This window comes from Vulpes vulpes, chromosome 14, assembly GCF_048418805.1.
Source record: "Vulpes vulpes isolate BD-2025 chromosome 14, VulVul3, whole genome shotgun sequence".
NCBI classification, from domain to species: Eukaryota; Metazoa; Chordata; class Mammalia; order Carnivora; family Canidae; genus Vulpes; species Vulpes vulpes.
The window spans coordinates 24,282,744-24,295,897 of record NC_132793.1 but is presented as its reverse complement, the minus strand read 5'-3'; the positions used below and the strand labels follow the sequence as shown (position 1 = coordinate 24,295,897).

At 42.9% G+C, this 13,154-nt stretch overlaps 1 protein-coding gene across 2 annotated transcripts in view; it reads left to right on the top strand.

Moving 5' to 3' along the window:
- ASIP (agouti signaling protein) overlaps positions 1–11,583 on the top strand; it is a 104,257-nt gene extending 92,674 nt beyond the window's left edge. The window contains exons 1-3 of one of the 2 annotated variants that reach the window (XM_072736087.1): positions 6,761–6,928; positions 8,180–8,241; positions 11,173–11,583. In XM_072736087.1, coding sequence (XP_072592188.1) covers positions 6,772–6,928; positions 8,180–8,241; positions 11,173–11,349 — 396 coding nt within the window. In that variant the 5' untranslated portion in view covers positions 6,761–6,771 and the 3' untranslated portion in view covers positions 11,350–11,583. Of the gene's footprint in view, positions 1–6,760; positions 6,929–8,179; positions 8,242–11,172 lie in introns of those variants that run through there. The other variant, XR_003236718.2, reaches the window with a different exon arrangement.
- Positions 11,584–13,154: the final 1,571 nt, after the last annotated feature.

The following is a 13,154-nucleotide window of genomic DNA, read 5'->3' as shown; positions in this document are numbered from 1 at the left end:
GGAGATACAGAGAGACATGGGCAGAGGGGGAAGCAGGCTGCCTCTGGGGAGCCTGATGCAGGACTTGATCCTGGGATTCCGGGATCACACCCTGAACCAAAGGCAGACACTCAACCACTGAGCCACCCAGGTGTCCCTGGCTGAAACATTAATTAATCTGGCAGTCAACAACTTTCACTGATGGAGCACTGAGTATACAAAACTGAAGGGGCTTGAAAAGCAGGGTAAATGCTGTTTTGTTTGGTTTTATTTATTTCTACTATAGCAAGCTGGACTGGGCCAGGATGGCAGGCCCCCAAACCAACGAGTTTGTAGTATTCCTCCTTTCCACATTAGGAAAAGGTTCCAACCTTCTTGTGTGACTCAGGTCAGGCAGACTTGGGATTGATGTCTCTCTGTGTACTCACTATTTCTGTCCTTTGGGCTAGTCTGGGTTTCAGATTCCTCAGCTATGATGTATAGTTTATTAAGAGGATTAAATGTATATAATGTGCCTAAAGCAGAATTTGGCATATACCTGGTATTCAACAAATGGAAGCTATTATGGTTCATATCCTTGCCTTTGTTACTAATTAGCAGTTTCAGTTGTCTTGCAGTGGAAAGAGTAACACAGTGGAAGAAGTTCTAGTCTTGCCTCTTACTAGTTCAAGTGTTTACTTAGGGAACCCCTTTCCTACTCTCAACCTCAGTTTTCTTATCTGTAGAACCAAGGTGATCAATAAAATTTGTATTACATGGCTGTACATCACAATTGCCTGAAAGCTTATTAAAAATATGTCTGCCAGTCTCCATTCCTGGAGATTCAGATTCAGTGAGGTTGGACAAGATTTGGGTTTACTTATTGTAAAGCCTCACCAAGAGAATGGATAAATGAATGTGATATATTTACAGTGAAATACTAATCAGCAAAGAAGAAAGGGGGGGAAGAGGGAGAAACTACTTATGCATGCAACCTCAAAAATATGTTGAGCAAAAGAAGAAATAAGTCCCACACAAAAGATTTCATTCAATATGGTTCTATTTATATGAGTACAAAAACCAGAAAAATTGATCTGTGGTGGTTGGAGTGAGAATAGAGATTACCCTCTGAGGGGTAAAAATAGGTTTTGACTAGAAGGAGGCATGAGGGAACTTTCAGGAATGAAAGAAGTATTATATACCTTGATCTGAGTAGTAGTTACATAAGTGTATATATAAGTTAAAATTCATCAAGTTGGATACTTAAAATGTGTGCATTGTATTGTGTGTAAATAAATTGTCTCTTATTTTTATTTATTTTTATTTATTTATTTAAAATTTATTTATTTATGATAGTCTCAGAGAGAGAGAGAGAGGCAGAGACACAGGCAGAGGGAGAAGCAGGCTCCATGCACCAGGAGCCCGATGTGGGATTTGATCCCAAGTCTCCAGGATCGCGCCCTGGGCCAAAGGCAGGCGCCAAACCACTGCGCCACCCAGGGATCCCCAAATTGTCTCTTATTAACACAGTATTGTGGGCATGGTGGCAAAAACTCCCCTGATAATTCTAATGCATAGCCAGGCTTAAGTTCCTTGGACAAGATCGCTAAAGTCTCTTCCAATTCTAAGGTCCTAAGATTCTTATATCACCATCTTGGCCCCCTTTCCAGGCACTTTTATCCACAAAGTAAATGGTCTCTTTTACCTTTTTTGGTCAAGCACAAGATCAAAAATATTAAGAAAAGCCAGAGTCCTAGCCTAGCACTCAAATAAGGGATACTGATGAAACCTAAGAGTTGTCTAAGCCCCAGTAGGATAGAACAAAGGCCAAGGAAAAGACATTGAATCACAATCAGATTTGACTTGTAACCTGTTCTTGTCCTGTTGGCCTGAAGGGACCAGCAAATCTAAAGATTTTTTGTTTTTCTTTGCTACCCATTCATTCACTCAGTCATTCACCAAATATTTATTGAATGTCTACTGTGTGCCAGGCATTGCTTAGCAAAATCAATATGACAACAATGTCCCTATGCTCTGGGAGATTAAATTCTACAAACGAGGGATGCCTGGATGGCTCAGAGGTTGAGTGTCTCCCTTCGGCCCAGGGTATGACCCTGGAGTCCCAGGATCTAGTCCCACATTGGGCTTACCGCGGGGAGCCTGCTTCTCTCTCTGCCTATGTCTCTGCCTCTCTGTGTGTGTGTCTCCCATGAATAAATAAATAAAATCTTTAAAATAAATAAATAAATAAATTCTACAAACGAAGGAAAGCCATTATGAAGATAAACATAGATAATTGGTCATTTGTAAGAGCTATGAAAGAAATGGATGATAGGATAGACAGAAACTGGAGAAAGGATGCTTTCAGATAAAGTGGTCAAAGAAAGAGGTGATGTACAGAGATCTAAAACTTGCCAATGATCCAGCCTGGTGAAATACTGAGGGAATCAAGTTCAAAGCCAAGGAATGAACATTTAGGGTTAAGAGAATGACAGGTGTAAAGTCTCTGAGATAGGAAACAGTTTAGCATGTTCTAGGAACAGAAAGGAGTACAATAACATCCAAAATACAGTGATTAAGCAGAAGACTCTATCAGATGAATCCAGAGAGAGTAACAGGGCTTTGCAGGAAATTTTGATTTTATTTCAAGAACAATGGGAAGCTGTTAAAGGAAGCAGGGGGTGATGTGTGATTTGAATCATGCCCCCCCATCCTGTCCCCAGTCACTCTGGCTACTATTTGGGGGAACAGATGAAACAGGACAAGAAAGGAGGCAGGATGTCAATTAAGAGACATTCACAGTTGTCTAGGCAACAGTGTGGGTGGCTTGGCTTAGGGTAGATTTGGTTGGCAGTTCAGCAGGGATGCTGAAACTCTGGGACTGGGTTAACCAAAGATAGAGCAAGAACTAATTATGAGATTGGTGAATTCCTCATGATCCTTTGGCTTTGTCTTTCTAATGTTTTCCCTACGTGTTATGGATGAGGTTGATTAAAGAGGATCCCTTGGAATGTTAGGCTCAGTCCCTTAAGTGACTTTCTTCAGGCCCTTTCCATTAGTCCCTTCCTCCCTTTTGGTGTCCCATCCCTACCCTCAGCAAAATCTGCTCTCTTGAAACCATGTCCCAAAGTTCTCTTCACCCTTCTTTCTTTGCTTCTCCTTCTCTTGCCCTTCTCAGAGGTATGCCTAATCCTGTAACACAACTGTCATAGGAAGAAAGCTCCCATGGTATTAAAAAATATTTGTTGCTTGATTGGCTATTCTAGGACAAAGCTAAGTAGGTAAAACATATTGATATATCATAAATTGCCATCACTGATAAGCCTAAGGGAACCTTAAGGAATGAGCCTATAACCCTAATGGAGCCTCCTAAGTTCAGCACAGCCAGGCACCTGTCATGGATACATATTGTCTGTTGCTCAGATGGGTCAAAGATATGTGGGATGGTAGGATCCCTATGCAGCCACTGAACATCTGGTGTGGGGAATCTAGATAATGACGAATGACAGATATTTCTCCCCTGGCTCTGAACTTCAGTATCTGGTATAGCTCATTTGGCTGAGAAACAAAACCATAACAAAAATTGTGCATTACCTCTCCCATATCAAAACAGTAGCTGATGAACCAGAAGGGTAAAAGACTTTGAGAGCTTTCCAGGACAGAGAAGGGGTAAAAGGAGGATATGCTATGAGAAAGCCCTAAATTTGGTAACAAGAGCAGTAGGTGCTGAGAGCAGACTGTACCTTGAATCTGAGGCACAAAGACGGAAGAGAGCCCTACAAATTCCACAGCCTCATTGTTACAAATCAAACATAACTCTCCATCCATGTTCCTTAAATCCTTCGACGTTATGTCAAGTTGCATTTAGTATTTATTTCTATCATCTTTTCTTTTTTTATTACAATGTAATAACATTCTTGAAAAATTCACATACAGGGCAGCCCGGGTGGCTCAGTGGTTTGGTGCCACCTTCAGCCCAGGGCCTGATTCGGGATCGAGTCCCTCATCGGGCTCCCAGCATGGAGCCTGCTTCTCCCTCTGCCTGTGTCTCTGCCTCTGTGTGTGTGTGTCTCTCATGAATAAATAAATAAAATCTTAAAAAAAAAATTCACATACAGAAGTACATGAAGAAGTGCAGGTCTCAACCTCACTCCCCAGCCTCAATTCCACTCCTAAGAAGTATTCATTATTAAAATGTTAATGTGTAATCTTCCACTCTTTTTCTTTGCATATGTAAGCATATTTACATTTGAGGAAGTTTTGATATTTGTTCACAAATGGGACTATAGTGTTTATATTCCTTGGTTTGCTTCATTATTACATTTCTTTATTTTATACCAGTGCTGGAGTGATATGTCCCTTCCAACAAGCACACTTTCCCAAGTATAGAACTCAATTATTTGCCTAAACAGAAAAAAAATTGACAGTATCCTCTGTTCTCATATGCCTGTGGCTCTGGGTGAGCCCCATTCAGGTTGCAAAGGAGGGGCTCTGAGCTTTTTAGGGGCCAGAGGCCCCCTTATAGATCCAGAAATAGCTATGGACCTTCTCCCCAGAAAAAAAAATGTGCATATGGGCAAAGGTTTGCAGACAGTTTCAAGGCTAAGATTCCCTCCTTTAATTTCCCTTTAATTTCCCTTTCTTCCCAAGTATATGTTTTGTTCCAAAAGATTGATCAGGGGCACATCTGCCTCCAATACCACTGGCCTTTATGAAATGCTCCTCCATGGTAAGCTTCTACTAAACACTACTTTGCCTCTGGGTCACTTTTTTTTTCTCCACAAAGATGAGCTTCACTCAAACTCCCATATCCCTGGCAATTGGTGGTTGGCAGGACTGGTAGAGGCCACTATTACAACCAACAAAGCCCAATCACGTTCCCAGCAATGCCAACTTGCTGGCTTCCCAGAAACCCTGGTTTTCCTCATTGATGCTACTAGCAAAACCCCAGCAGGCTATCAAGGCTGTACTTCATTAACAGCTAGTATGGTCAGCAACTAATATTGTTCTCTCTTTTCTTTTTTTTTTTTTTTTTTTTTTTTTTGTTCTTTTTTTGTTGTTGTTGTTCTCTCTTTTCAAGAAGACTCTGGGGATCCCTGTGGCTCAGCAGTTTGGCGCCTGCCTTCAGCCCAGGGCGTGATCCTGGGGTCCCGGGATCGAGTTCCACATCAGGCTCCCTGCATGGAGCCTGCTTCTCTCTCTGCCTCTTTCTCTCTCTCTCTCTCTCTCTCTCTCTCTCTCTCTCTGTGTGTGTGTGTGTGTGTGTGTGTGTCTCACGAATAAATAAATAAAATCTTAAAAAAAAAAAAAAACCTCTGCTGCCTTCGCCTCTTCCTCAGTTCTTATCTCTCACTATACCTCTGTCCCAATAGGTGGTTAGCCCTTCCTCATCACCGGGAAATTACAATCCTTTCCTTTGCTTTGGGGACCAAGGCCTTGACCCAAGAGGATTAAGAGATCAGGCTAAGTGCCATAGCTAAGGGGATGTCTGCGGTGTACACTGAGTGTGCACTCTATACTGATATACTGTCTACTCATTTTATCATACTCAGAGATGATCCGGATACTGTTATCTCCCATATTCCCTTAATTAGAGCCTTTATACATTAGTACTTGTTTGCTCGTGCAGCATACATACATACACATGTACACACACACACACATACACACATCAACAAGACTCCTGAGGTACACAGCCAATTGGATTTATTTTTTTTTAAGATTTTTTTTTTTTTATTCATGGGAGACACACAGAGAGAGAGGCAGAGACACAGGCAGAGGGAGAAGCAGGCTCCATGCGGGGAGCCTGATGTGAGACTTGATCCTGGGTCTCCAGGATCACACCCTGAGCTGAAGGCGGGGCTAAACCCCTGAGCAACCTGGGCTGCCCAGCCAATTGGATTTAACCATGGCTTTCCATGCCCTCTTTTCCAGAGTTTAATCAGATCCAGTCATATTTTTTATGCATTTGCAAATCCTTCAACTCTTAAGGATACAAAAGTGGCCTTCACAAAATCTTTGTACAACTGTTTAACCTGTTCCAAAGCCCAGGAAGCAAGAATCAGAAATCACTGATTCATAGAATTTTAGAAAGGAAAGGTCTCAAGATTCTTTCATTCATTAAATCTTTAGTAAGTTTCAACTCTGCACCTCATAATGTGTTCTAAGTCATGTAGTCCTATCCTCTCTTTTTATAGATGAGAAAGCAGAGGCCCAGATGAGCCCAGGGTCACACAGCCGCTTAAATAGCAGGTACATCCAGGTGGCCTGACTCCCCTTTCTGGATTCTTTATATCCACCATGCTGAACAGAAACTCATCTTAAGTCCTTAACAGTAACTTAAAGCAAATGATGAGTATAAGGGAAGGAATTGTCATCAGTGATACCACAGATCAAAGAACAGTCTTCACCACTAGAGAATGGAAGGACAAATTACTCTTGAGAAACATAATTGCACAGGTAGTCATTGCTGTCAGCATTATTATCCTGTATTAATAGCAGAAAGTGTGTGTCCCACGTTGAGTAGTAACAGCAATGAGGGTTTGTTCAGATCCATAATCCTTTACCTGAAATCTCCCTTCTTTCCTTGTCTTTCTTGCTCTCCCCATCTCTCCTTTTCTCTCTTCTTCTTTCATCAGCTCCCCTTTCCTGTCCCAATCCTGGGTATCCTCCAGCTCTATTGGGATACTTATAAAATGGAGTCAAAGCACCACCCCCAAAGAAATACAAGGAAAGCCAGAGGGCACGGCCTCTTATCAAGACCCCTGGCCCATCAGCCTGACTGCCTTTTCTGTTCCACTCAGGCCTCCAAGGATGAATATCTTCCGCCTACTCCTGGCCACCCTGCTGGTCTCCCTGTGCTTCCTCACTGCCTACAGCCACCTGGCTGAGGAAAAGCCCAAGGATGACAGGAGCCTAAGGAGCAACTCCTCTGTGAACCTTTTGGATTTCCCTTCTGTCTCTATTGTAGGTGAGTAGCATGACTTGGTGTCTAGTCTCTGGACTCTGGCCCATGAGAAAGGGCTACAGGATGTCAAACATGCTCTCCAGGCTAATATCAGGATTCACTGACATACGTCAGAGCTCCTTTGTGCTTATTCTTCAAAGTAATCCTACATGAATAAAGTATTCTTTGACTCATATGGTTTGGAAAAGCCCTGCATACCACCAATCTAATATGCAGCTTCACATGTTAGAGGCTCTGAGAAATCCAGAAGTCAAGACCCTCTGTGAATTTGGTTTAACTTAGCATTTCTGAAACTTACTGAATCACAGAACTGTCAACAGTAAAAATTTTTGAAAATGCTGCAGAATATAAACAAGTGTGGGATGAATTAGTCTTTTCAGTGTTAAGGACTGAGAATGACTGCTCAGGGGAAAACATCAGGCACATTAAAGCCTGGCATTAAACATCTTCTAGTTCAACTTCATCTGATAAAAATAATAGTAAGAGATATACTCTTTGTGTGCTGGGCACTGTGAAGTGAGTACTATTTTTATTCCTAGTTCACAGTTGAGGAAATTGAGGCTGAGCAAAGTTAACTGACTAACATGAGATCACACAGTTCTTAACTGGCCGGGCCAGAATTCAAACCTGGGTGTTTTAAATTCCAGAATCCAAATTCAAAACTAATATCCCTCACTGCTTTGCCTCTCACTAGGAAAAGATAATATTCTAGATGTATCGGGAAGTAACTATCACCTTTGATCAACCTTGATGTGCCAGACTTCTCACTTTATAAACATACCTTGTTTATCCTCAAGACAACCCTGCAAGGCGGACATTACAGGACCCTATTTGCAGATGAGAAAACTGGGCTTAAGGATATTAAGTAAGTTGCCTAAGCAAACACAGCTGTTATATGGCAGAGTCAGGATTCAAATCAGGTGCCTGGCTCCATAGGTCTGACAAATGAAAAATAGGAATATAGAAAACACAGGTCCCTTCATGTACATGATACTGAGTCCATGTTTCAGGGCCTTCTTGGATTTCCTCTTTGCCCTCCTTCAGAGGACATTTTTCTTTCAGTCCCTGGCTCCCAGTCAGCAGCCAGACTAGTAAGAACCTGTTGGCCTAAGTTCTCAAGTTGTGATTCATCCAGCCAACCCCTCTTATCCCCCACCCTGAGACTTCCTGGAGCCCCTTCCCGCTCCTCCCACTTTACTGCAGCTCGTGGCCTCCAAAAACATCTGGCTTTGCTCCTTCTGTCTCTCTTTGAAGCACTGAACAAGAAATCCAAAAAGATCAGCAGAAAAGAGGCGGAAAAGAAGAGATCTTCTAAGGTAGGACTGTGAGTTTTCATTGTCGGGGTGGGACCAGACTTAAAAGGAATTCTAGCTAGGAACTAAATGAAAGATATTCCAGCCTTCCATGAACAAAAGAAGCTGAAAGCTATCTAAAGGCCTCCTGGCCTCAAGCCCTGAATCAGACCCCCACAGAAGCCCAGAGAGCTAAGGTTCACTGAGCGAAATAGTTTACCTGCTAAAAAGCATCTTATACAAGCTAGCCCTCTGACTGAAATGCCACCATCACTCATTCTTTTGACTGAATGCAATGTCTCCTAAAGTTCAATTGTTTCAGAACCACTTCCCAAATTTTTTTTTAAAGATTCTATTTATTTATTCATGAGAGACATACACAGAGAGAGGCAGAAACACAGGCAGAGGGAGAAGCAGGCTCCACGCAGGGAGCCTGATGCGGGACTCGATCCTGGGACTCCAGGATCACGCCCGGGCGGAAGGCAGGCGCTCAACCGCTGAGCCACCCAGGCATCCCTCACTTCCCAAATTTTTTGAAGACTTTTATTTTTAAGTAATATCTACACACCCCGTATGGGGCTTGAACTCACAACCTCGAGATCAAAAGTCATATGCTCCACCAACAGAACCTAAAAATTGTGGGGCCCCCACAATTTTTGCTGTAACTGAGTTTCACTTATTTATTTAACATATTTGTTTAATATATATAACTATGATAGAAATTCAGTATCACTTGCCATAAATAAAAGGTAACCATAAAAATAAGTGTAATGAAAATAAAACATTGTTAGTGGATTTTAGCTGGATGGGGTTGCCTGGCAAATGCTCTAAATCTCAGGCTTGTTCTCTGTGTTAAAAATCAGATTAGAAAGTTTTGGGAAAGCATTAATGATATATTGCCACCAAACGAGCCTTTAAAGTTGAAGGAAACTGAAAAGAATGCTTTCTCACTGTGTGATATAATGTCATTTAATACTCATATACCACCTAAAATCATACTACCATGGTACAGGTTCCCACGATGTGGGAAATACTGGATTAAGGCATTGTTGAAATGCACACATTATTCCTGTCTTATACCTGGCCCTGTGTGATCTTGAGAGTCTCTGCTCCTCTGTAGACCTTCTGTAGAGTAAGTAGATGATTGACATATAAGAATACATAGTGAGGAATATATTTGCATACCAGGTATGGGGAGTATAGAAGTGAACAGAGAGATATATCCCAACTGTCATGGAGTTTACATTCTTGTGGGGAAAATAGACAAACAGCAAGTAAACCAATAAATAGGTAAAATAAATTCAAATAATGAAAAACATTGTAAAGGAATTAAAGCATGGTAGTAAAAGTGAAGGGAAGAGTGGTCTCAGAAGCCCTCCCAGAGGAAGCAACACTTAAATATTGAAAAGTTCAGTATCTCAAGCAGCAATAGAAATACAATGTGAGCCACATATATAAATTTAAATTTCCTACTAGCCATATTAAAAAGCATATTTAAAAAAGTTTTAAAAAGTATGTGTAATTAACTTTAGTAATATTTTATTTAACCCAACATATCCAAAATATTACCATTTTAATATGTAACCAATATAAAAAGTTAGTGAAATATTTTACATTTGTGTGTGTGTGTGTGCTAAGTCTGAAACTTGGTGGTGCATCTTTACATTCACAGTACATCTCAATTCCGATACTAATTTTTAATAGTTAAAGTCAATTGTAGTTCTAACAAAAACAATTGGTTTTTTTTTTAAGATTTTATTTTTATTTATTTATTCATGAGAGACAGAGAGAGAGAGAGAGGCAGGGACACAGGCAGAGGGAGAAGCAGGCTCCACTCAGGGAGCCCGACATGGGACTTGATCCCAGGTCTCCAGGATCACGCCCTGGGCGGAAGGTGGCGCTAAACCTCTGGGCCACCGGGGCTGCCCCCAAAAACAATTGTTTAAAATTTTTCACAGTTTCTATTTTAAAATGTAAATTAAGGGGATCCCTGGGTGGCGCATCCTGGAGACCGGGGATCGAATCCCACGTCGGGCTCTCGGTGCATGGAGCCTGCTTCTCCCTCTGCCTGTGTCTCTGCCTCTCTCTCTCTGTATTACTATCATAAATAAATAATAAAAAAAATTTTTTTAAAAATTAAATAAAATGTAAATTAAAATTTAAAAAAAGTTTGAAGATTCAGTTCTTCAGTTGTACTAGACACCTTCAAAATGCAGTAGCCTCAAATGGCTAACGGCTACCTGCATTGGAGCACAGCAAAGAGTGGTTTCAGGAAAGTGGCTGGCCACTTTCAGAGGCTCTGCAGCAGGAACTTAATTTCCTGGTGTTGGGTGCACGGAACCAAGGCACTGTGGTCAAAACTCAGCTCAGAGAAGTGGGCGGGGCCAAACCAGAGGGCCTCGAGAGCTAGAGTGAAGTTTATGGTTTATTCCAAATTCAAAGAAAATCCACTGGGGGCTTTAAGCCAGTGTGGTTGCTATCATAGGTCTTCGGAGGGGCCCGTTTGTTTGGTGCAACAGAGGATGGACTCTAAGTGGGCTAGAAGGCCAGCAGGCCAAAGATAGTGGCCTGGCCCAGGGTAGCAAGGTGGTGAAGAAGTGGGTGGATCCGGATTTAATGTGAAGGCAGAACTGATGAGAAATTGGAGACATGCTGCAAAGGGAAAGACAGAGGTAGTGAAAACTCTAGAACTGAGTAGGATCGCCTAGGGAGAAAAGTGGGCCGCGCCCAGCCAGGTAAGTAAGTGTTCATGGGTTTGGAGGCAGGGGGTGGATGACTGGGAGAAGCAGGGACCCGCTGGGGTCCCCTGTGGTCATGAAGTCCAGCGGACGGTCGGGAGCGAGTGGGGATGTCTGGTCTGGGGCCTCCATGGACAGCCCAAGGAGTTCCGAGACAGACGTGAGGACAGGTGGGGTGGACGTGGCCAGCTTGGGCAGCCCTGGCGTTTCCCTGCAGAAAAAGGCTTCGATGAAGAACGTGGCTCGTCCCCGGCCCCCGCCACCCAACCCCTGCGTGGCCACTCGCAACAGCTGCAAGTCCCCGGCGCCCGCCTGCTGTGACCCCTGCGCCTCCTGCCAGTGCCGCTTCTTCCGCAGCGCCTGCACCTGCCGCGTTCTCAGTCCCAGCTGCTGAGCGCGCCCAGCGGCCTCCAGGGGGTTGGCTGATTATCTAAGAAGTACGGCTTTGGGGATCCCTGGGTGGCTCAGCGGTTTGACGCCTGCTTTTGGCCCAGGGTGCGATCCTGGAGAACCGGGATCGAATCCCGCGTCAGGCTCCGGCGTGGAGCCTGCTTCTCCCTCTGCCTGTGTGTCTCTGCCTCCCTCTCTCTCTTTCTATGTCTATCAGGAATAAATAAATAAAATATTTTAAAAAAAAAAAGAAGAAGAAGAAGTATGGCTTCCTAGGACCCGGCGCGGGTGTAGTTTACTTAGGTTGGGGCGGAGCTTTCAGGAGGCGGGACTTTGAGGAGCCTTGGCTTGGGCAGGGCTAAAGTCTAAATAGATGTAGGCTGCTCCAAGGTGTGTGGCTCTTTCTTTAAAGGACTCCAAAGAACCTTCTCCCTTCCTCCTGTCCCCTTCACAGCACAAGACCCGTGTACTGCGCATGCTCTGTCTCCTGGGCCCAGGCCCTAGGGCTGCACTCCCTTCAAGGGCTTCTCTGCTGGAAACAAATGATACCTTTTTTCTTTTTTTTTTTTTTTTTTAACAAATGATACCTTTAAACGTGGGAACACACGAAACTACCTGTCAGGAGCTACTATGAAGGGACGCACGTGAATTGTGCCTTTTCACAATATCAGCTTTATTCAGTCATAAAGCAAGGTTAACGTAATTATAAAGCAGTTTCTGTATTCTAGACTCAGTAACATCTCACCACGTGTTTAACTTCTTAAAGGTCACAGAAAGCAAAGCACATGACAAGTCACACAACAAACAAGGTAGAGCGGGGTAGGAAGTTAAGGAACCAAAGATGAAGTTCAATCTGTGAGTGGGCAGTTAAGATAAGGCCATCGACCAGTCTAGGTCAGCTCTTGGCACTTACTGCTTATGTTCAAGCATAGCATAACAAGAAGGATCTCTGATCTCCTCCAGAGATCAATCAGGCAGAACCTTTAGTGGCAGCTGTGTTTTTGAAATGGTCAGACATAGAGAAGTCAGTGTCTGAGGAGTCTGACAGTTTGCTGCAAATACCCTCTCTTTTTAAAAGGGATTTAATCAGTCTTGAAGCTTTGCAGACCTTCTTTGTTTCTATTGGTTATCACTCCTCGGTGTGTCAAAAGCTGGTGCTGGTCTCAGTGATACCTGGTCTTAGCTGAAATGCCCTTAGCTTCTGGCATCGTTGCTTGTCAGTCCCCTGCTTGACACAGTCCCCTGCTTGACATGAATGACTCCACCTTGCTTTCTACATTCCACCCTGTGATTCCTCATGACAAATCTGTAAGGGTCATGCAGGAGTCAAATATGTCTTAAACCAGGTCACAGTACTAGTTTGCTAATGTGGAAGAGGTAAATACAAGTCATTCAATCAGGGCAGCCCTGGTGGTGCAGTGGGTTAGTGCCGCCTGCAGCCTGGGGTGTGAACCTGGAGACCCTGGATCGAGTCCCATGTCAGGCTCTCTGCATGGAGCCTGCTTTTCCCTCTGCCTTTCTCTCTCTCTCTCTCTCTGTGTCTCTATGCATAAGTAAATAAAATCTTTAAAAAAAAAAAAACAAGTCATTCAATCATGTTTTCAATGAGAATCAAACAAAATCAAAGAAATCTCAAACCACACGAAATGTCAATTGACATCATAAAACAATGATCACATCAAATCCAAACAAGTTAGAGACATTAGGCTGAATCAAATAAAGCAAAATTAAGTAAGGATTAAATTTTAAAACTCCAATTCAAAGTCACATCTAATAAAAATAAGTCAAAAATAAGAAAAACTAAATCTA